Below are 25,171 nucleotides of genomic sequence, written 5' to 3' on the forward strand. Positions count from 1 at the left end.
TCAGACCAGCAGCTCCCTGGTAGCAGGTTGGAATTTTAAGTCTTAATGCTGCAATATCAGCTGTAATGAATTCTACGTAAATATGACTTCTAAAAATAAAAAGCCTTTTTCTTCCCTTAAAACCACGTATGAAGGAGACTTTAAAAGAAAAGGAACTTGGCTCTAGCCAGTGATGAGGATTCTTCTGAAACAGTTTAACTATTCCCACTCAGTGCAACCCAAATAAAAATATTTCACTTGCATAATTCAGTTCAGCTTTCCATCACCATTCAACATGAGCACTGCAATAAAAATTTTGTGTTTGCTTATAAAACAAGTGAAGAATAGGAGAAATGGGCAAAGTGGGATGAACAGGCAGAAGAGAGTTAAGTCCTAAATCATCAAAAAATTCCCCCAGACACACCTGCTGAATTCTACTGAACACCAAGACCTGGACAAGAAAATTGTTTTTCCACAAGAAAAACATCTTCATTAACGAGTTTTGTATTATAATCTATTATAAAACAGTATAGCTACTTATTCTGTTATCATTAACTTGTGCACATTCATCAGCTCTTGTTCATTTTTACTTGCCTAATTTCCCACTGACACACAGAGGAAGTTGGTTTCCAGTGCTGTTCTTTATCCGAATGTTCACCTTTTAAGCAGTAATCAAAATAAATTAATAATTATAAAATGTTATTCAGAAAAATGAAAGTGATACCCCAAAAAAAATAAAGTCTGGATGTAGATTTAAATAGGAAGAAAAGAGCAGGTCTTGAAATGCACCCTGCAATCAGTATAATGCACAGAGGCCAGAGGTTGGGAGCACCCTCAGCTCCGACAACCAGCGCCGCTGCTGAGCACTCCTGAAGAGCCAGCTCCTTTCCTACATTTTATTTATATCCACACATGCAATCACACACACACACACAAAAGCACTGCACAGTTATGACCCACGTGAAAGCAAACCCATTCAGGGCCTTGTCAGCTCTATTGTGCTGCACTCTCCCCTCTCTGAATGCCACGTTCAGCTCCGGCTTAGCGCCCTGACAAATAAAGGAGAGCACTTTATGAATCCCATTTAATTGGGAGGTGACAGAAAACACACAGCCATTTTCTCCAGCCTTATCACTGAACCGGCCACAGCTCCAATCTCTGCCAAATCCCACTGAACACGGGACATTAACCAGGCCAGTGGAACAGGTGCTGGGTGGCGGCTGGCACGGGGCTGCGTCCCCACGAGCACCGGGAATCCGTGCGGATCATCTCTCCCAGGAAGCATGGTGGGGATGGGAGGGGAGAAGAAGGGCGGAAGGGAGGGAGAGAGGAAGAGAAGGAGGGAGGGATGCAAAAAAAAAAAACCCCAAGCAAGAAAGGAAAATGAATGTGTGGCTGCCTGGCGGCTCAGCAGATGTCCGCGCGTGATGTACGAGGCCGGGATAAGCTGTCGGAGCCCGCTGCCAAGGAGTGGGAAGTGATTAAAGCCTGCACCAGGCTAAGCACCATATTTAGAGTCTATGGGGTTCCCAAAGTTGCACCCATCCCTCGCTGTGCCGCCAGATGTTGCTGGCTGGTCCTGCTCCTATCCAGGAGCAGTTGGTACAGCCTGGAGTGCAATCTGGAACGCTTCCGGAGGTGCCGCGCATTAAACCCGTGTCACCCATCCTTCACCTCTGCCGAGTGCTGAAACAACTCCAATTTGCTGCCACTTCCCTCTTGGGAAATGGCCAAGATACAGTTGTGCCTGGCAGACCCATTTGTTTTACTCAGGTGATTCTCTTCCCTCAATGACCTCTATTAGTTTAAGTTTTAATTTAGATTAACCCCAGCACCCCAATTAACCAGCGAGGGGAAAAGCTAAGCTGGGACTAGTCATATTTCTGAAATCACGATTTATCGGAGTTAAAGTTATTAGAAGGGAAGACTAAGCCATTCATCTATTGCTATTTTTCTTTTGAAAATTTAACATTTCATGGCCAATAAGCACCTTCTCTGCACAGGTCCACGGATTGTCAATCTCAGCTATTTCTCCTTGACCAGTCCATGATTTTGTTACACTGACTTAATTTGGTTTTTGTTCTTAGGGTCCACCTGGCCCCCAAATTCCACCTCACAGATTTGGCCCTTTCAATTCCTGGTCCCAACAAGACAGACACTCTCTGATCACCACTTAGAGCCTACACAGGGGGGCCTGGCATCCTCCCCTGCCCCAGAGATGCTGCTCAACCCACAGCAGTGGAGACACACCTACAGTAAATACAGAGCCTGGAGAGGAGCTGTAGCTTGGAATGTAATCCTGGCTCCAAGGCAGACTGCCCTGAGGAGATCCCTCACAAACATTAAATATTCAAATTGTCTTGATTCTGCACCAGGTGAGATCTACAAAAATTTTCTTGGGACATCTAAGAAGGGTTGGAAGTGTGTTGGAAACCTTCTTGGAGGGCAAAAAAAGGCAATGTTTAAAGTTCTCTGTATTTCCTACTGGTAAAACACAGACAAGAATTACCAATTTAATACCCCTTTTCATTTACCCCTAGTCCTGGCTCTGTACATGAAACCCTAAATTTTCGAAAAATTCAAATGCTTCTGGTTAAATCAGTTACCAGAGCACCTGGTAACAGCTCTCTTCCACTGCCCTAACACCTCACTAGACACTCTGAACACTATTCAGATCAAAAATTTCTGCCTTTCTAATGATATAATGATATTTGTCTAGTCCTGAAGTTCAAGCTCTCTGTGGATCATCAAAGCAGACCCAGGTTTTCGTGCCTTGGGGAAGGAATTACAGTGACGTATTCCTCAATATGTGACAACTTCCATTTTTCACAAAGCTGGCACTGTCTTTATTTAAACAAGCTACAAACACAAGGTTTCTGTGCACTGGGTGCAGACTCCTTGTTTCTAAGAATTTTGCAAATTAAAAGAATGACTGGCCCGGATCCAAGCTGGAATGACTCCAAGAGAAGTGCCAGAGAAGCCCTGCAGTTTTCCCATTCAGCTGGTAGGTGAGATGATTCAGGCTGAGACAGGAGTAACTTCAGTGCTTTTGAGGGTCTACTAGGATTGTTTTTCATAATGGGACTCTGCCCAGGGAGAACAGTCACCTTCAGGGAATTCAGTGATATTTTCTCTTGTGTAGCAACATTCCCCAGGGAGAACCACAGGCTCAGACTCACCCTGCAGCCCTGACACCCCCAGAGCAGCAGTGCCAGGTCTGAGCTCACACAGCCCCCTACAACAAAAACTGAGAGCAAAGTCCCCTGAGCTATCCACAGAGATTTTGGATGTTAAAACAGGTAGCTGAGTTTCACAGGAGCAAGAAATACAGAGCACAGAACCACCTGCATTACCTCTGTAAGTATTAAAAACCAACTGGAGGCATAATTCCACACATTTACCATCACCTACCTGGTGATAAAAGTCATCATCATCAAATATCTCCTCATCTATGTCCTTCAGGTGTCTGTTGGAATCTGAGGGAGGGAGCACTTCCTGGAACACAAAGGAAATACTGAAAGCTCATATGTGAATATTTCTGTCCCTAACTCCAACGACATCACGTGCAGCAGCCTGTAAACACACTTGATGATATGAAGGAATGGAGAAAAACTCCCAACATAACAAGCTTTTAAGGACTAGGAATACATTCAAAGGTAAGGTAGAAACGTTGCCAATGCCAAAATAGATTTATGATACCTTTACTGGGAAATAAATAGGACTCTGCAAAGTCTTTCTGGCAAAATACTACAGATATTTTTAATGTAATGGCAAAAATACATCTTGCTAGTGCAGTAATTCTACCTGATCTCTCAGAATTGAGTATTTATTCATTCTTAAATACTAAATTAATAACGGACTTACCACTAATGTATTCTGTAGGTTATATGCAGTACAATTTTGGAAGTGACTTTCTGGGTTAAAGACTCTGAACTGCAGCATAAAAAGCAACTTTTGTAGCCTCGAAAAGCAGATCTAGTGAGCATCACTTCCTCCAGCACAGGAGGGGCACAATCCCAGCCCAAACCTTGTCAAGAACTGGGAGGGGAGATAATGCAAACACCATAAAACTGGAATTGAAATGCCTACATCTCCTCCTTAGCTGTTACACCGCAGGAACCAACACTCAGGTGTCTCCTCCATAAATCTCTCACCAACGAGAACGCTCCCTCTGCTAATTGCTGAGCGGAGTTTCCCCGCTGCTGCAAGGTGAGTCACAGGAACAAGGCCCCCTTACCGAGTTCTCAGGCCCGGGCTGGGGGGCTGGCTGGGGCTCCTGCTCCTGCTTGCCCAGCACGGTGTACACGGAGCGCTTGGTCTGGGTGCGCCGGAGCAATCTCTCCTTGTCCATCAGGATGTGATCAATCTGAGTCAGGATGGAGCGCTCGAAGGCACCGAAACCCTGCAAACAGCATTAACCAGTGTCAGATAATGCAGAAAGCTTTTCCTCAAGGCAGCAATGTTCCCCTATCTTTCCATGTCAGTGGATAAGCAGACAGCATTCCAAGAGGAGGGGGTTTGGGTTGCGTCGCAGGGATTTCTGTTAGGATTTTTTTATTTGTTTCTCCCTCGCTCTCCCTTCCCAACCTGAGGCAACTTGACGCCTGGCTTAATAAAATGCCTTTGCTGTTCTGGTTCAGATTAACTTCTCAATGATTAATACTAACTCGGAGATGTGAGGAGACCCTGGATCTCTGGGTGAAATGATTACCCATTGTATTAAATGTACACTCCACGGAGGAGGAGAGGCACAAAAGGCCCCAGTTCTGTTAGAAACCATAAACAGCTTGGAGATCAGCAATAATAAGCTGATAATTTTCATTTTCACAGAGCTTATTTGCTGCTGGAGACTGGCTGTGGTGAGATGTCTGGTCAGGAGATCACCAACATCAACTAAGAGTTTTTCCCCAAACTTCTGAAAACGTTTGTCCCTGAAAATGTTATTTCTGCCTGTCTGCTCAAAACAAAAGGCTTATGTCTTTGATATGTGAGGGCTAAGCTTGTTTCCAAACTCCTCTAAGGTTGGGGAAAAGCGTGTCCCTGTGTATTTAGTTCTTGCTGTGTTACCTCTCAGCTTTACTTGGAACATTCATGATACGAAACTTCCAAATAAACTTAGAATCATAGAATCATGGAAGGTTTGGGTTGGAAGGGACCTCAAAGCTCATCTCCTTCCACCCCCTGCCACACCTCCCACTATCCCAGGTTGCTCCAAGCCCTGTCCAACCCGGCCTTGGACAATTCCAGGGATGGGGCAGCCACAGCTTCTCTGGGTAACCCGAGCCAGGGCCTCACCTCCCTGACAGGGAAGGATTTCTTTCATATACCAAACCTAAATTTCCTCTCTTTCAGTTCACACTTGTTCCCCAAATCTCTGCTCAACAAAAGCACGTCAGCACACACAAGCCAAGACTTGCCTTTCCCATTTTGCCAGTTGCCAGCTTTGTCTTGTCGTGCCACTTCTGCAGGACGCTGTTCCGGTAGGGCCTGAGCTCCGCGTAGCGCTTGGCGATGAACTCGGGGTAGTCCTCAAACTTCAGCTTTCGCTTGGGGAGGCTCCTCCTCTTCTCCTGGGCCTTATCCACCTGCTCCTCATCGCTACTGCTCGGGATTTCATCCTCACTAGAACAAAACACGCAGGCTGAACACCCTACACCTCTCTAAGGCAACGTGTGAATTCTCAGCGGCCCCTCCACCACTGGCTTTTTCCACACCAAGGTGGTGTTTTCAGCACAAGGCCCACGGTTTAGCCCCTGCTCCATTATCAGAAAAACTACATAACACACATCCCACAAGGCAGAAGGAATTCAAATGGTCATTTGTCCAGAGTATCTGTCACCCAGACACAGCAGCAACTGAGAGAACAGCAGAGCGAGGGTGGTCAGGAAGGCTGTGCATTGTCCTGTTTGCTGGAGACAAAGGATTCAGAAAGATTCAGAAATATCTTGCCTATTTTTGTATTTACCTCTCAGCTTTTGCTTGCTTTCCATCCACCAGGTGCCTCGTGCCTGGGTACTGATAAAGCAGCTCGTCCTGAAGCTCCACCAGCACTTTCAGCAAGGCCTCCAGAGTTTTACAACCTGCAGAGCAAGAGACACAAGTGACAATTTCTTGCTCCTGGTGAACACTCAGCTTTGCAGTGCTTAGTTTCTCATCTTGAATCAGAATTTCTGCCACAGCCACTGCATGTCCCATTAACTGTTTGTCTATAATCAGTTAGAGATGTGGTTTTATCTTCAAACTGATTTATGGCTGTTAATGTCAAACACCACCACGCTGGGGGAGAACATTTCTTTCCTAAGAAGGGAGGAAAGGAGGCAGAACTGCCTTCTAAACATCTGCCTGGCTGCACATTGGGAGTGTACTGATCTAATGTTTCATCCACAAACATTCCCACTGCAGAGCCTGAAGGATTAACATCCTAAAGAAGCAACACACATGTGACAACAATCTTTTTGCTGACTCACTCGTTTCTCTTCTGTGGTAAGTTCTGCAGCAGAAGCAAGACTCATTTGAATAATATGACACAAGGGAAAGTGCACATATGTACAGGCCCTCCACACTGACCTCTGACTTTCCCTTCTTGTACACAATGTGCATGTTGTAAGAAGAAAAACCAAACCCCAACCTCCTGCAGGGCTTTGACCATCGCTGTGCTCACCACACAGGAGGGAGGAGAACTTAGACTGCAAGTAAAATTAAGTGTAGCAGGATCTGAACTATGGGGGAAACTTAAACAATGACCTGGCAAGTTTAATGAGAAGATCCTGACCTAAAAAGTAGAACTGAAGGCCGGTGATCCTCAGAAAAAAAGGGAAGAAAAGATTGGTGTGGAGAGGTGTAAAATGACCAATACAGGTGAGTTTTACAGGGATGAGCAGTTGCACTCCAGGGTGTTCACACACAAATCTTGAATGTAGATCTGATGCTGGGTATCCAAAGGCTTTTGCCCCTGACCATTTTCCTGTATCCATGCAGATGGAGAAAAAACAGTGTCTATTCCAATGACTATATGTTCTCCGAGGACACAGAGTTGCAGCTGACCATGGGACAGGTTAACTGCACACTGTCACAGCATCTATTCTTTAAAAATAGTTCTTTTGTGGCAACCAACAAGCCTCCCTGCAGAACTCTGCCATAGAAAACAAGTGTTTGCCTGGGCCTACACAAACTCTCCCTTTGCACATGGCCACACATCAATCCCAGGGTCAGCTCTCCCAGGTAAAACACTTGGCACACTTATACCCAAAAATCTAAACTGAACTCACTCTGCCTGGCAGAGCATGTGGATTTGTGTGGAGGGCAGGAGGTGGAACTTCCCCAGAGCCTCCTGTGCCATGAAACCAGCAGGGCTGCTCTGCTTAACTCCCAAACCTCCTTCTCTGTATTTGGCACAAAAGAACAGAGAGAACTTTTCGCCACTCGATTTTTTTCCTTATTTCTTTTTTTTTTTAATGGGGGACACAGAGATCATGGGTAGAGTGAACAGCAAATCTTCCTCAGCCAGACAGAGACAGTGCCAGCAGAAATCAGCCCAGACACTCAGAGGTCTCAATCTCCCTCGTGTTACCACTGTGATATTGCTCAGTTGTCACCATCTTCAGATAAATTACGGCCTGACCTCAGTAACAGGAATGTCAAGGAGAAGATGCTTTAAGATTTTTGTTGCAGATCAGCTGTTGGATTCATCCTCCCCGAGCCCAGGGTTCATTATAGATACGTTCTGACAACTCCTCTATATAAACCTATTAACGGATTAGGTTTGCTGCACTTGTAAATCAGACGTGTGTTAGCATCAAAACAATTCCACAAGACAAACAGACAAAAGCCCTTTAAAAAATGCATTTGTTGTGCGTGTCTGCAGCTAAAGCATCACTTGCAAAAGCAAAGTGCCCCCACCCCAGCCTGAGTGCACAGCTTACACCAGCAAAATCCTTCCCACTGCCTGCAACACAGCTAAATGTCCCCAGAGCTTCCGAAACTGTTTATTTTCTCCCCGCTGCCTCTCCTCCAGCAGCAGTGCTAATGCACCCCAGGCAGCTTTGATCCTGGCAATTACAACTGGAGTAGCACTCCAGCTCTTCTGGGGTATAGCAGGGCCACGGCGAGCAGGCAAGGAAATAAAGACAGGCTCAAGCTCCCCCGGGCTATGAGATATGGACCCCAACAGAAGTGGGGATGGGGAGCAATTTTATTTGGAGTGAAGGGGATGGAGAGGGCAGGGAAGACAATGGCTGTGCGTCTAACCAGGTGGGAGGGCTAATTATTCCAGGCAGTGGCTTCATCAGGAGCCTCTTACAGCTGGGTAATTTCCGTGTTTTCAGTCCTTGTGTATTTAATAGCATTACTGCATGGCATTCTCATTGTTCCTGTTGGCTGCTTAAGTGTGCTGTAAACTCAACTTCAGAAGCCAAGTGTCACCCTGCTCCCTTCCCATCCAGCCCTGCCCTATCCATTTCATGTTTAATTCCAGAAGGGACTGTTTTCTTCCCAGTCTGCTCTTCATCTTCTCTTCCCTCTAATGCCCTTGTCTGCCTTTACACCCCTGCTCTGGGGAAGAGTCTGAACCCATTTGTGAACGAAGGCAGCACAAAACAGAACTGTTTCAGGGGTGCAAACTGTGCCATTCTGAAAGGCAGCTGGACACTGACCCTCCCACTCTCCCTACCTGCCCCCCAGCACATTTTTTGTAATGCTGCTCCTTGTCTGAAACACACAATTAAACAGAAAACAGCCACAAACACTGAGCTTTCAAACGCCCCAGTACATTGAGGCGACCAACTCGCAGCTTTCACATGTGAGGACCATCAGGTCTGTCCCTCCTGCTCCCTTCACAGAACAAAGCCAGTGACACCTCTCAGGGACAGGCAATGCCAGCCCTGGCCATGGAGCAGGGATCTCCCACTGCCATGACCTGTGTTAGGTCCCGGGCAGTCCCTGATGGTTTTGTTTATAAAGCTTCCAGGACCAAGAAGGTAATGACACAAACCAGCCAAGGATGAAACAATGCTGTTAACTCTACAACTGCCCTGCCCCTACTCCCCCTGACCCTGATGCCAACAGCTTATTCCCAGCTGCTCTTCCCAGCACAGTGCCCAGGACAGTGTCAGTGACTGCAGACACAGCACTGTGAAAGCAGCTGGAAAGTGTGGAATGTGAAACCCTCCCGACCCAACTTTGCTGGCACAGTTCACCCCAGCTGGTGCCTCTCTCACCCCTTCTCTCCCACTCTGTGCTGGCAGCTTTGCTGCATCCCTTATAATCTGCTCTCCAATGTGCTGGGGTAAATATTCCACCTTATTTATCAACACCAGTGTCACAACTGACACCTTTAACACTGGCCCATAAATCATCAGTGAGTAAGATCTCAAAACTATCTCCTTTTCCAGGAGTTACGTCTGCACATCCAACCTGTTGTTTGTGAGGGCAGGTGACTCAGTACTGCCTTAAAAACTAAGGAAGCTGATCCCTTTATGGCATCTAAAATCCTCCCAGACAACTCAAACTCTGTGTGTGTGGGAGGCAAATGAACCCCAGGACAACATACAACCCCTCCTTCCATCAAACCTTTCCTAAAACTGCCCTTTGGGAGAGAGAAAGGGATGTTGAGTGGGATCCATCTGCAGCTGCCCCAAGAACACAACAAACGTGGTTTGAATAAAACTTCCAGCTGAAATGGGACTCAGAGTGTCTGTGGGAAGACACTAACTTGTAAGAGTCACTTCTGAGAGTCCACAGGAGCCCCTTCATTTTGTGTATAGGAGTGAAAAAGTTCTTCCAGATCCAGCAGGCAGCATATCAATCCACCAGGAAAGCTGGGAGCCAGCACCAGTAAATCAAAGTGTGCCTTTCTGTTAATACTCCCTCACACGTTCTCATTTTATACATCCCTCCACCCAGCCAGGAAGCAGCCCTGGAGTATTTAGCTCCACTCAGGGATAGCACTGCCATGTATCAAAGTGTCAGGAGACCCACCAGAGATGAAATCTGTCCTGCTGCTCTCAAACCACAAAAAATCAATTTTGTCAATGCCAGTGGTTATGGACAAACTGGCTGTGCTGGTGGCACCCCCTCGGACTGGGGAGGGCTCCTGGTGGCAGGGGACTGACCCCCCAGGCTCTACCCCCTCATCCATCCTCTCCACATGCAGAGCTGCTGTGGAAGCCCACACAGTGCCATGTAGGATGGCTTCAGTGCTCATCCATGCTCCTACTCCAGCATTCCCACAGCTTCCTGCACAAGAAAAGATCTGTGCTCTTTTCCATGACCTCTAAAAATGGGGTCTCATTCCATCTTCCCAAGCAGCTGTGGAGAGCAGCAGCTGGTGAGGAGCAGCAGGAAGCTTTGAGCCCGTGGAAAAAAGCTGGAGCCTCAAGGCTTTCCAAGGTATTCACAGAGCCAAGCCCTGGGATTCCCAAAACTTCTCCACTGGGCACATTCCTCCCTGTCTAACCCTGGTCCACCCATCCAGCAGATTTGGAGCACGACGGGTTCACAGAGGCAAGCCCTGGGATTCCCAAAACTGCTCCACCAGGCACCTCCTTCCCACCTGACCCTGGTGCATCAATCCAGGAGATTCTGAGTGCAATGGGTAAGGGAGGAGATCCTAAAATTGGTGCAAACCTCCCAGGATATTTGCTCCATGTGGCACCTTGCAGGGCGCTGCCGTGGCAGTGCTTCCCCCAGCCTGAGTTCTGCTGTGCACACACCGTATCCAAACACACACAGCACACCCTTCCCAGGATGTGCCAGCAGGAACCAGCGCCTGCCCAGCCCTCAGCTCGACTTCAGAGCCCATGCCAACACCGGAAATTAACTACTTTTTCCCCTCAATTAAATCTGAGGATCTGGCATCACAGGAATATCATCGCCGTGCTGGCTTTTCATTTCCCATGTACCTCCACAGGCTGTGGAAGTGCTCACACACAAAAGCTGGTGTTGGAACGACGGGATGCAGAGCAAAAGCCGAGCTGCCAAATACTGGGAGCGTTCCCCCTGCCAGCACAGAGAGTCCCTGTGTTCCCACAGAGAGTCCTCACGGAGAGTCTCCATGTCCCTGGAGCGGGCGCCGGCCACATTATGCAAATGGGAAGGAGAGGAATCCAACCTCTTTTATTTTAATGGCTGCACATAACGAGGAGAATCTTTATCAGGTACGGGTGTTTATCCCAGCATTCAGATGAAGAGGGGGAATTTCTGCTCTTTTCAAAGGGCTGCCGGACAGGAGTTAAACTCCAGGTCAAAATGGCCCTCGATCCGCTGGCCTCGGAACAATGCTCCTCATTCAAATCCACCAGCCAGCCACTTGCACTAGTCATCCCCAGCAATTAATCCCCCACGAAACACGTTTGATTAAATCTTTTCAAGCAAATCCTTTGCTTTGCTTTTGTTAGTTCACTTCTTGTCAACATCTATTAAAATATGCCTTTAATTCTCCCACAATCTTAAAAAACACCGATTCCACTGTCTTCAACTTTAATCAACTGTATGGCCGGCATTTTTCATTTCATAATAATGTGCTGTTTGGAATTCAAGAGGCAGGCTCAACATCAATCATTCGGCAAGAATTTTTCCACTGCAATAAATATGCAAATGAGGAAAGCCAGTCAGTCGTATTTCAGGCCCGACTTGCTAGTGTTTTAAAAAAGACACAAATTTATTAATTGCCGTTGGCCAGCGGAATCCTATTACTTTGGGCATTGATTACAAAGCTGTGTGAGTGATTATTGTGCAACTCGCAGGCTATCCAGGCATGAGGAAAAATTATTAAAGCAAGGCAGAGATTATCAACTCGGAATAACAATAAGCCTTAACATTTTAGGCCTCTAACTTCTTCAACAAAGAATTACGCCGGAGCTCCAGTGTATCATAATTCTGAAGTCTGTCAGTATTACTTTTGGAGCTTGCTCTATATTCCCAACAGCAGGACGACGTTCCCAGCCCGGAAAAGGCGGGGGAATTCCTCCAGGTATCGCATCTTAAACATGGGGCTCTGGACAACAGCTTGGCTGGAATTCCCACTGTGTAAGGAACAGCAGGAGGGACAGTGGGGCAGGCAGGGTTCCCCCAGCTTCAGCTTTGCACCCCTGCATGTCCTGGGGCCCCCAAAGCCAAGGGAGCACAGCAATAAAAGGCTGCTGACAAGCCTCACACAGAAGCTACAAGAGCCAGCCCAGACTAAATGATAGGCTGGAGGTGATTTTTTAGAGGTGCTGCAGTTACATACACATTTCTCACAGACTTCAGCTCAACCCTAGCACAAAGCACCTGTAAATCTGTCCAAATTTGGGAAAATATGGGAGGGTCACTCCCACCACGCTTCCCAAAACACTGAGTTTGTGGAATTTTATCAAATCATAGTAGCAAAAAGGCAGACACTTTGCTGCTGATTGCAAAGGTCTGCTCCACACGAAGGCCCAATTTGCTGGTTCCATTGGAATGCAAATGATGCAAAAGCCTTTGCAGAGGGGAAAATTGTATTCCTTGGGCACAAAGGAGCCAGTGCTGCACCCCCCTTTCACACCAGCAGTTCAGCTGACTCCCAAAGAGTTACAGAACGGCCTCAATTTAGCCCTTTCACTCCAATATTGCTGCATCTGACAGGAAGGACAACAGGATCAGACACAGATGAGTTTGCTAAAAGTAAAAAAAATAACTAGATGCAACAGCAGAATAAAGGCTGGGTATTCAGGGGTTTTATTAGAGAGGGCTGGGGGAGGGGGAGAGCTGAGAAGGGAGAGAAAGAGAAACACTTCCATGAAGTTCATGCTCTACTGATTCCCCTCAACCATCATCTTTTGATATCAGCCCAAAGCAGGGAGGGGACGGGGTTGGTAAAATGAGATTTATAAAAACTGATGTTTTACATTACTGTAAATGCAAAGGGGCTGACAGCACACATTCCTGCCTCTGCCAGGCTGGAATCCCCAAGTACATGGGCAGGGAGGAGAAAGGAAGAGGAAAGGTGAAATCTCATAGTTATCTGGATATTAAGGCCAGAAGGGAACACTAGCCCATCTAGACTGACCTCCCCATATAATACCAGGCCATTAATTATATTTATCATGACAAGCACCGAGTTTCCATCTCAAGGTAACCAATTGCCAATTAATCCGAGTTAGCTGACATTTGCACATGCTTGTCTGGACACTTTTAAAGCCTTTGTTTCCCTGCATCTTGTTTGTGCTGCATACAGACTAACATGCACAAATATTTAGTTAAATTCAATTTAATTAGCTATTAATCTTGAGAAGCTCAAATGTGAGCAAATCTGTCTGATTAAGTGTGGTGTAATCCCACTGTCTGGAGTTCAGGTGTATCAGGCCACCCACCAGGGATTGTCCCACCATTTCTTGCTCTAGAATTTAAGGCAGCTTTCCAATTAACCTTAAACAACCTCAGTGTCCAACACACATGGCTATGGAGATCACCTATCAAATGGGAGCACTTATTTTACCACACCTATACAAGAGGAGACAATTCTGCTCAAAAATACTAAATACCACAAGCTAAAAGCCTTGGGGCAAGAGGTTTTTTTCCTGAAAACAGCCCAAAACTGCATGTTGAACAAATGTCCTACATTTCTCCACCACCTCCCACCTAGAATTTCTGAACAATTCACAGATGGGAATGACAAGCCACAAAACACTTTCCTGGCACCTCTCACAGCCCAAATTCTGCACAAGCACAAAAACATCACGGACCCCATGACCTGACCACACATTCCCACAACAACAGAGCTCCAAACTCGAGTCCTGTGCCTTCCCTAAAGCCTCTCACTTCATGTCTCTCCCCTCTCACTCGCTGGCACCTGCACAGACTGGCCCAGGAGCTGCTCATCCTCATTGACCCCAGTCCTTGCCCAAAGCTCTCCACAGCACAGGATCATTGCAACGAAATTCAGAGAAAAAGGGTCTGATTCATTCATTTATTTTAGTTGAGAGCAGAGTCTTCATTAATGTCAACAGGCTTTGGCAAAGTCCCAAAAAGAGCTGAATAGATTCTTCATTAGATCAGAGAGAAAAGGTGAAATTTGGGGACACCTGCATCCACATCCATTTAAATCACATTCAGCCCTGCATGAATTGACAAGCCCGATGTTTTCTGTATTCATAAAGTGTCCAGACTAATACAATTCAATTAAAATGAACTACCAGTTTTAAGTGGGCTAGATCTGATCACAATAATTTACACTCAGGCTTGAAACCCAGTTCTGCTGTCACACATTTGTGCAGGCTCCCAGTAAAATCTTCAAAGCAAGAATATATTTAAGTCCATGATCTTGCCTAGCACCAATTAATCCTGTAACTGCTCTATGCCTCTGGAAACTGTGTAATCTGCCTGTGCCTCAGTTCCTCCCCCCTCCCCTGTGACACCCACCCTGCTCTGTATTAATGCATTAACATCTCCAGATGTAGGTATGGATATATTTTATAGTTTTAAAAGCAATCCAGGAATAGAGATGATAACAAAATAATGAGTGAATTATTGACAGCTGATGCCTGCAGGCTTCTCTGAAAAATTCCAAGCCTGTGTCAATAAAGAACATTTCATCAGGCAGCTTTTCTCTAACCAGGTGTGTCCAACAACAGCCAGGTACAGGTGAGGAGTGAGGCAGAGGAGAGAGGGGGACACCTTGCCAGGCACATCCTCTCTCACAGGAAGTGGAACAGGGTCTCTGGTACCTAAAGTGGACTTGATTTGATTAAATGTCAGTCTGTACTTAATCAGCCTCTTCAACGTGACTTACCTGGACATTGCATAGAATGTAAATATATTTTTTTAAAGACTGGGATTAACAGAACCCAACAAAAATCCTCTGTCAAACACTGAGAACATACAAACATATAATGAACAGACACTAAAGACAATCTATCCCTCTGCCTTGAATGTCTACTAAATATTGCAGAGCCAGCCCAGAAGAAAATGAAGATATTCAGTGTGAAGCACTCATACAGAAAGGTTTAATATGCAAGAATGTAAAACCAGAGAACACATGGCATCCTTGGAGGTCTCCTGCTGGCAATGAATGTAAGTGGGATTCTTAATCACAGCCCTAAGAGGCCTTGTCCACAAATGTGCTGTTTAGTCACAAGCCACAGGTATTTGTCACGGGAGCAGTTAAACCAACCTGCTGTACCCGGGGCCCAGCACAGGGAATTATTGTGAAGGTCCAGGGAGCTCCAGGTGGGAGCACGGCCCTTTCCCAGCACACTGGCTACGAAGGCACCTATTCCCACCCCAGAAACAGCCATTTCTGGGTCACTCAAAGCTTTAGGAACAGAAATTCCACAACTTCTTCATTTCCCAGAAGGCCACAAACACCCGGCCTTGAGCAGCCCCTGCCAAATCCTGCAGAGTTTTCCAAGCGCTCCTTTCAGCTCTTCTTTCCAACAAAACTTCATGGAATAGCAACTGTTGGCTGCACCTGAGACACGTAACATCTTAAGGGAATAACTAATCACAGAATCACAGAATGGCCTGGGTTAGAAGGGATCTTAAAGCTTGTTCCACCCCCTGCCATGGGCAGGGGCACCTCCCACTATCCCAGGTTGCTCCAAGCCCTGTCCAACCTGGCCTTGGACCCCACAAGTTATCCAGCAACTGACTCTGAGCTGAATGAACGGGCTGCAGTAAATTCTGGACAGTGAGTTCCTGCAAACTTCACGTGTAGCTCCACACCCCTTCCCCTTGTTTCACCTTTCCCCACCTTTCTTTTGTGCTTCCTTCACCACACCCCACCTCAAGCAGGGTGAAGGGCTAAGAGGTGCCCATGCTCTAACATCCCACTGTCCAAACTCAGGATGGAGAAGGAAAGGCAGGACTGGGAACCACTTTGAGAAAAGATGCACAAACTTCAGCAGAATTGAAGCAGCTGTATAAATTTTGGGTCTGTTAGCAGCAGCCAAGGCACTGTGCTGCAAGTTGAGGCTGCTGCCAGGCAGAGCTCCTGCTGCTGCTCCATTAATCCATTAATAATCCAAGCAGGTTTGGGGATAATGGCCTTGCAAGCACGTGGAGCACTGCATTTGATTTTTTTTTTTTTAATCTGATTCACTTTATTCAGGTTTATTTTCTCACTAATCACAAATCTTTGTGTAACTTCACCACAGCTCTATAAACAGTAAATAACAGTTAATATTTGTTGTCCCCCCTTTTGTTCCTTCAGCGAGCAAATCCATCCTGACAGACCCTGCATATCTATCTTTTACCAAAACCACTATTTTCCCCATTTCTCTTGAAATTAGCTTATGCTGAGGAATAGAAATACAGGATTCTGGTATTTTCTCTTAATCCACTGACAGATGGAGTCAAAGCCAAAAAAAAAAAAAACACCAAAAATTCAGTGAGCAGTTTACATTTCAGGGACCTCCTGAATTCTTGGGAAGTGAAAACATATACTTACAAAAACATACTCAACCACTTGTCCCTTCAAAGTCCTGCAATTTCCATCAGCTTCTTGCTTCCTGCAAAATCCTCACCTGAGTTTCTGTACATTTTTAACTCATCTCACCAACTAAAAAGTGAAAATAGCACAATATACTATTTAAAGGCTGGAATTCCCAGCTCTTTTCGTGGAGCATAAAGTTATTAGTCACTGAAACATTCCCAGTTTAGTATTTTTAACCAAGAATTATAAAGAAAAAGCAATTAAAATGGCAAGAACAGAGCTATGTGCCCGTACTGGGAAACCCAGGGCTTTTGTGGATGGAGGGATTTAATTTTTAAAGCTCTTGTTGCCTCTTTGCCCCTCAATCATTTGTGGTGTTTTGTCACTTTATCAAGATTTAACATAACAAGCCCCAAACCCTGGAACTGTTTAATCCTGACAGGGGATGTTGCTTCACTTCCACCCCTTCTTTGGCTCTTCCTTGCCCTTGAGGTGATTTTTGGTGACATTCTCGTGAGATCCACTCCTAACCTTCCTGCCCCTTGCAAACATACAGTGAAATATGAATGGCAGGCAAGCAATCTGTGCAGAGACACAGCCCAGAAACTTGCACCTTGCACTCCTTTTCTATGTAAATAATGCAAGGATCCTGCGGGAACATGCCAGGGATTGGAATTTTTAATTAATGGGTCTCTTTAATGTGCAAATCAGGAGCAGATTGCAAATTCTGACTTGCATTGATTATGAAAAACATTAATTGAACGTGCAAGACCCCAAACAGAGGCAACATCTCAAGCCCTGGACTAGACTGGAAGACACAGTGCAGGAGAATACAAATATATCTTGGAGAAACAGCCCACTCCAGGCAGGAGCACCTTGGAATGCTGAGCTGGGGGAGCTCGTGTGTGCAGGGCAGGAAACCCTGGACATTTGTGCTGCATTCAGAGCTCAGCCACTCTGATTTCAGCACTAAAAACCACCCAGACTTTTTCCAAACAGGAATAAACACGGGCTCCATGATCACAGTTCGGCCTCCAATTTGTATGTAAAAAGGGTGACAGGAAAAAATCTGAAATATAATTAAAGATTAAAAAAAAAAAAAAAAGGGAAATAAAAAGCAAGACAGTGCAAACAAAGCAATGCTGTCTCTTTAAACAGAAATTCATCCTATATAAATTATGGCCATAAACTTTTCCTGCAGTGCAGCCTAATTAATTCTTGTTCTATACACAAAGGGAAATGCTGGGTGACAAATGGGTGTGAAGCCTGAAAGCTGCCAGGTCTGCAAAACATTTTCTACTTCAATTTATAAGCAATTTTGCAGTAAATCATCTACCAGAACCTGAGATCTCAGGAATCTAAGACTGTCCAAAGCACGTTGCAACATTAAAAAAAAAAAATCATAAAAGATTACAAAAATAATAAATTAAACACTTGAGGTTTTGTAACCTCCAATCTCAAAACCTGGAAAATGAGCATGACCTTGCCACTTTCACTCACACTTGGCTTTAAACCTGCACATGGAGGGAGCACTGCTGTCTACTCTTTAACACAATTACACTCAAGGCCTTGGGGAATTCCACCACCTCGACAGGGTTGGCCTAAGTGGGAGATACCAAAGAGGCAAATATAGAAAGGATCATTTTCCAATTCAAAAATATTCATCCTTCCTGTGAGCACAGAGCAGAAACTTCGTGAGAAAAGGGAGGATTTGGGATAAGTTACTGAAAGCCCTCTGGGGCAGCTTACAAGGGGATGTGAGGGACTTGTCCAGGAGCTCAGAGAGCGCCGGGAGCCTCCTGCCTTCAGCATCCAACAGTGTTCACCCACGGTCTGCAATTCTGGCACCAACTCACTTGTGCAACTTGAACACCACATCATTTCCTCCTGCTCAATGAAGGTGATGAAAGCAGGCCAAATTTATTTTGTGGATTTGGAAAGAAGTGCTGGGGCTTCCCTGAAAGGAGAGCATCATCCAGTCCAACGCAGCATCAGTGTCCTGATTATCCCAAATCCTGTCCAAGGCTGAAGCACATCCCGTACAATGAACCACCTGAACACTCAGGATTTACAAAGGCCTGCCTTCACCTCATCTTTAAACTTTTTCCATGCACAATTCTTCCATTTTTTCCTGTCTGGGGAACGGGATCCTACCCATAAGCTGGTAACCAACTGGGATGAGAACTCAGGAGTCCAGAAATGTTTACCCAGCCCACAAATCACTGGTCAGAACTGAATAAAAAAAAGCTTATTTTTATAGAAGCCACTAAAGCACTTGATCAGCTAAAAATTAAGACTTTTATTGGAAGCTGATTTATAGTGAGATTTCCCCCCCCCCCATAAATCAAGGTGCATCAATTCATGAAAGAACTTTAAATATATTATGATGTGTCTTTTCAGAAAGGACTTAGTTTGACCTCCTGAACTGCCAGGTCACAGCAGCTCTGTGAGTGAAGGCGTGACCCAGCTCAGGGGGTAAAGCTGAGTTGTGATCAGACACAAACCCTCTCACAGGGCCCAGCACAGCAAAGTGAGAGAGAAAAGGGTCTGTGCCACAGAACACCAACTACATCCCTACAGTCTTCAGATATATAAATTTACTCCTTATTTCATGCACTTTTGTAACTTCTGGAAAAAGCATCTTTGCAGGCAGTGAAAGCTGCACACAATAGTGGAGCTCATCAAAATGACTATTTATTGTAGCCTGCTTTATTGGATAATTACAGATTTCATTTTAAAAGATAGCACTAAAAACGGAACATAATTTTGGTCCATTAGGGAAAACACTAAACAAGAGTAGTAGAAGTAGAATGTTCCTAAATTCATTACTTCCTGTCTGTCAGAGCACTTCCTGTGCTAACTTTGCCCAGGTCACTGCAGCTTTATTTTATTACTGTTTTCAAAGATCAAATACAGAACACAAACCTGAGCTTCGAGGAATATCAGAGTGAACTCCTACAACTTTCCTGCTCAGATTACGAGAAGAAGGAATCACTGAGCAGTTACTAACAGTGGATTTTCCCTCAGAGTTCTGGACAACTGAAGGATTAGCCTCTGCTGCACTCTGGACATTATACTCCATGTTCTTGGATGTATTTTGCTTATGGGAAATATCAAAATGTCAACCATTGTTTCTGTTAAAGGTCTTTAATGATATTGCATTTTAGACCTGTAATGAAACATGGAGCTGGTGCAGTTTGTAATGCATCTCATTAAGAGCATTAATAACGTGTGTTTCACTGAAAGGTCAGCACAGCATTGTTGGGAGTTTGCCTTTTTGTCCTTAATCACTTCAGTCAAAGCAGCAGAGCCAACTTTAAAATAGAAAGTGCCTCCCCTGCTGTAACTCCAGATAAGCTGATTACCTGCCATGTTCTGATCAGGTGTAAGCCATGAGATCACAGCCAAAACCTGCTGCAGGGGCAACACTCAGGGTCATGGGAAAATGATGACCAAAGCTCCTCATCCAGTTTTGAGATGATTTGTGCCAGCTCAGGCCAAAATTTCTTAATCACTACAAGGTGTGGCTGAAGGGGTGGAGAACCAGAGCAAAGCTGAGGGTTCAGGTGATGTCTGATGTGCAGCACAAGAGGCTTTGGACACCAGTACACTGTTTCCTACCAAGTGGGTTCACAGAAAGGGCTTCTTGGGATCCTCCACAGGGTGTTCACCTCAGGAGCTGAAACTCCTCAAGATTGGAAAAGCAGAAATAGAAGTGAAAGGGATAACCAAAATGGAAAGCTTTAAAAGGCCACTGAGCTTATCTCTGTTATTCAAAATCACTGAAAGAACATCCTGTGAAGTGCATTAATTTCTGATTAGTGAGATAAGGAAACAGAAGATTCTCTGTATAAACATTGTCATCCCTGTGGTTTTTGCCAGAAAACGACAAACATGTCATGGAGAAATGGACACCAACTGATACCTGCAGAATTTTAATTTATCCCAAAGGATAACATAACTATCTCTCCATGCATTTACTTTAAGGCCAGTAAAAAAAAAGTGTCCAATTCTAAAACTTACACAGACCCACAACACACTGAACAAGTGCTTTGCACTTATCAACTGGAGCCTGTATGTTATTATTTCATTATTATTTCATATTTCAGAACCTACTACAAATCTCATCAGGTTGATATCATTAACAGTGATCCTCAGATATAAACAGATAAAGAAGCTCCAAGCTGGCAAGACATTTGCTGCTGATTTAACTGCACAGCCCCTCTCCTTTGGGCTGAAGAACTCCTGGTTAGGGCAAATCTTTGCATTCACTGACTCAGCACAAAGCTGGGACAAGGTGTCTCTGGACAAACCATCCCAACTGTGCTCTGAACTGCAGTAGTGAAAGCAATTATTTCTAAGATACAGCATAAAAGTTAAATTTTATAAAGAAACTTCAATCCCCACTAGAAATAGAAACCAGAAATAGCAGCAGGACCTGAGCTGAGGTTCACCAACATGGTGCAAGCAATGACAGGCCACCAGCAGGGACCTACCAGGCACACACAGACATGGGTGATGGGAGACAATTTCTTTGTCTGGGATGGGAAAGAGGTCTGGGTTTTGTTTGCACAGCACCTCATCAGTGATTAATGCAATGAAAACCAACAGCCACTACTACAGGCATGTCCAACTCAAAGCCCTCACTTTCCCATTAGTGCTTCCCCACACAGCAAAACACACTGGCTGCAGCAGAGTCTAACCAAAGAGAAAGGTTTAAGGATCCTTACAGCTCTCCACAGCGTTGTCAAACTGCTGTCCACCCTCCTCTCTGAACCTCGGGTAGGTGTCTGGCTGGGGGAGCCTGTTGGCTGTCACCAGTGCCTTCTGCATCTTGATTCTCCCCTCCATTAGCAGATCCCACAGTGCTTCAGGACAAAGAGGAAATAAAGCAATTATTCAGCAACCCAAAACACTTGTGTCCCATGAAGAACTTCACAGCACAGCCCCTCCCCTTTGGGCTGCATTAGTCCTGGTTAGGGCAAATCTTTGCATGCACTGACCCAGCACAAAACTGGTACCACGAGGTGCCTCTGGGCAAAGCCCGATCCTACGATCCCAACTGCAACTGGGATCCACAAAAACAAATCACCCCTCTGCTCTACTGTTTGAAAGGACAGTTTGCACATGGAGGTTTAACAGGGCAGACAGGAAGAAATTCCATTCAGTGCTGTATTTTGAATAGAAACAAAGTGATATCAGCAGCACTGCACAGGACGAGCAGTGCAGGAAGTCCCTGTCCCCCACACTGGTACCACGAGTATATTCAGCACTGGTTCAATTAAGTGAATAAACTGGTGGATAAACACACTTCACAACACGAGCTTTTGCAGCAGCAGTGACACCAGCTTGCACAGCAGCCTTGGCAGAACATTTGCAAGTGTCTGGGGCTGCTGTAGCATGCACATGCAGCGTGCTAACAGCACGTTAACATGCCGAGGTGCCTCCTAACACTGCTACAGTGTCAGCAAGGTGACAGCCTTGTCAAAACACAGAGCAAACATGCACAAACCTAGCTGGTTCCTCACAGCTTTGCCCTTCTCTACTTCTTCAGAGTCTTGGCCTTTGGAGAAGGTCATCACCCCCCCATCGTCTTCACTGTCTTTGGTTTCCTTTGCATCGTCGTGGTTTTCACTCCCATATTCCTCCTCCTCCTCCTCACTTCCTTCTTCCATGTTGGCATCATCATCTTCATCTTCATCTTCCCCTTCACTGCTTCCTGCATCGTCCATCCCCTCTGCAAATTTCTCGAAGTCTGTGATATTCTGGAAGCTGAACTTTGGTGCCTTGTCCTTGGCAGATGGATCTGTCTCTTCACCATCATCCAAGTCATCCTCCTGGTCACTGCTGGGCTTCTCCTTTGCTTTAGTGCCTGCACTGTCATCCTCTTCTGAACCTTCACTGCTGCTGTACCAGTCATCTAGTGCCTCTTCAACTAATAATTAAAAGAGAGAAAAGTTATTTTCTTGTCAGAAAAACGTGCCACTTTGCAGGGTTCATCAGCAACAGCTCAGGTTTGGGCTGTTTGAGCCCAGTTTTACCTGTGGATGATGTTACCCTTTGTTTGGGCTAAAAAATGGAAACAGAAGGTCAGAGTCACAGAAAGATCCCTGCCCACATCTTCTGCAGCCAACGATCAGCAGATCCATGGCTGAGCCTTCCCATCACACAAGGCCATCATAAGGAAACGAGGTGGCCAGAATTTTTATGTGCATTTTTAAATACGCCTTTTTAAAATGAGAATCTGTATAAACTTGTATCTATTGGCTTAAAAATGGGAGCTGTTTCTTTCCCCCCCCACGCAATGTTCAGTCAGTGCACTGAACCTCACCTTACCTCTGATTCCTCAACCTGTGGAACTGACCTTCTCTTTGGAGTTTTCCTTTCCTTCAGGCCAAAAAATACAGCCAGAATTCCAGGAAGGTACTTCAATGTGTCCAGCTTAATTGTACCTGTTTCTTGCCCTGTAACAGGGCCCTAATGTTTGTCATCTCAGTTCAGATGCACTGGCTCAGTTCCATGCCAACATCACATTTGGAGCAGTTTAGTAAAAAGAGGAAAAATGAGATTTCTTACCAGATCCTTCTTCAGACAGAGCATCTCCCCAGAGCTCTTCTTGCAAAGCTTTGCGAGATGTGGCTTTTCCACTGTACCTTTTATCAGCTTCCAAGAGAGAGGCTGAAACTCTTTTCCTTATGTTACCAACAGGCAAAATGTCATCTGAGGTTTCATCCTCAAATCTGTCAATCACTTTAGCAACAGTAGCTGTGGGTAAAAAAAAAAAAAAAAAAGAGGAAAGGGATGACTAAACTGAACTGAATTCCAGTCTTCAAGAACCAGCTGCAGGAAGGAGCCACAGGAAACCCCTCAAGCTCTACAAACAACAGTGCACTGGTGAGCTGGATGGGAACATGGCCTCACACAAGAAGCTGGTTTTTAGGCTTTGAGAGGTGCAGGAAAGCCAGCACAGTAATTTCCAGCAAAGGGGGAAAAGGTTCCTGGGGTATCAAAGCCAGACCAAGCCTCACAGCCGGGTTTTGTGAGGATCAGCACCAGTCCTGCCTAGGAAATACTGAGTAAAGTAACACTTCAGATCCAGCAGAGGAGATAAGACAGCTCCAGGGGTATTTTTCAGAAAACATCCTGTGATTCCTCAGTGATAACCTGTGATAACCTGCCAGCTTAACCTTTGCAGGAGGAAGGGAGGTGTTACGTTATCTGACCAATTTCAACCCTTTTTCAGAACTCTGGACTTCTCCATGCACAGGTCTGGTACCACTGGGCTCCCCTGCAATGCAGAGATTGATGTTTATTAACAGACACCAAAATAATCCTGCTGAATTATTTTTTTTTTTAATGAACATCACCTACATTCACACCTTCCTGGCTCCTCTTTATTTTAGAGAACAAGCATGAAGCACTGGACAAACCAAGCCTATCCAAGCCCTTCCATGGATCCTGAGAACAGTCCTTCAGGTGGAGGACTCTGCAAAGCTGGAATGCCTTCACTCACTCCAAACTCACAGATTAAAAGAGGGAAACGCCAATTCAGATGCGCTTTGGCCTCTTGCTATACACGAGTTACTAAAAAAAATACGTAAACATTTTAGAAAGGCTCAACAGAGGAAACAATTGTGGTTATTACCCTCCTTCATGCCCATCCTCTCCAGGACACGGAGCAGAGCAGCCCAGCCCAGAGAACACACCACCCCGTCCTCCCTCCCTGTTCTCGCTCATGTGCAAGACGCCCCGTAAGCCAAATTACAGGGTTAGCTTTGTTCGAGCAATCGAGCATCCAAATCGCTGAGTGCTCTTAACGCGTTTCGAAATGTTAATGCCTCGCACAGAGGGAGACAAAAAAAACCCCCTTCTGCTCGTAACCAAACCGACCAAACCCCACCTAAATAAGAGTCACCGCAGCTACGAGAGAACGGCAGGATGGAATGGCTGGGCAAGAGGGGCAGAGGCAGAATGCGGGACTCGAGGGATCCCCCGGAATTCTCAGTCTTGGCACCACCGCAGGGGAAGTTTTGCCCAGAGAAGCTGCGGCTGCCCCAGCCCTGGAATAACCCCGCTGCCGAGGTAACCCGCCGCGGGGCCGGGGGCGCAGCTCGGGTGCCCGGAGGGGCTGAGGGGCCCCGACCCCGCGCACGGCCCGGGCCCAGCCCCGCACAACGCCGCCGCCGCGGCGCCACGTGCGGCCGGTCCGGCAGCGCCCGGACCGCCCGCCGGCCCCACCCCCCCCGCCCGCGCCGCGGGCCAGGTGCCGACCCTCCCCCGGGCCTCCCGCACCTTCCTCCGCGTCGTCCTCGGGTCGCGCAGGGCGGGCCGGGGGTCGAGCAGCTCCGCAGCTGCTCCGCAAGGGCGCCCGCCATCTTGGGGGGGGGCGCGGGGCGGGCAACTGGGCGGGGCCTGAAGGGGCGGGGCGGGGCGAGGGCGGGCGCGGGGGCGGGGCCTGCCGCCCGCTGGGTCCTATCGCCCGCCCGCCCGGGGACAGCGCGGGGCCGGGGGACCAGCCGGGGACATCGGGGGTCCCGCGGGTCACAACCGGGGACATCGGGGGAGTCCCGAGGGGTCACAACTGGGGACATCGGGGAGTCCCGAGGGGTCACGACCGGGAGATATCGGGGGGTCCCGCGGGGTCACAGCCGGGAGCAGTCGAGGGTTCCCGCAGGGTCCCGGTTCGGAGAGACCGGGGGGTCCCGCGGGGTCCCAACCGGGAGCCATCGGGGGATCTCGTCGAGTTCCAGAGGGGAGCAATCGCGGGTCCCGCAGGGTCCCAGCTGGGAGAGATCGGGGGTC

The 25,171-nt window shown here is 46.6% G+C and overlaps 1 protein-coding gene across 1 annotated transcript in view; it reads right to left on the reverse strand.

The window, feature by feature from the left end:
- Positions 1-24,744, reverse strand: part of AATF (apoptosis antagonizing transcription factor) — a 48,094-nt gene extending 23,350 nt beyond the window's left edge. Inside the window, 10 exon segments of the mRNA XM_029964645.1 lie at positions 3,391-3,474; positions 4,217-4,381; positions 5,397-5,601; positions 5,945-6,059; positions 21,100-21,237; positions 21,882-22,304; positions 22,946-23,134; positions 24,662-24,679; positions 24,682-24,717; positions 24,720-24,744. Coding sequence (XP_029820505.1) covers positions 3,391-3,474; positions 4,217-4,381; positions 5,397-5,601; positions 5,945-6,059; positions 21,100-21,237; positions 21,882-22,304; positions 22,946-23,134; positions 24,662-24,679; positions 24,682-24,717; positions 24,720-24,744 — 1,398 coding nt within the window.
- Positions 24,745-25,171: the final 427 nt, after the last annotated feature.

Source organism: Manacus vitellinus, unplaced genomic scaffold (genome assembly GCF_001715985.3).
Source record: "Manacus vitellinus isolate BGI_N305 unplaced genomic scaffold, ASM171598v3 scaffold_76_pilon, whole genome shotgun sequence".
Taxonomy (NCBI): Eukaryota; Metazoa; Chordata; class Aves; order Passeriformes; family Pipridae; genus Manacus; species Manacus vitellinus.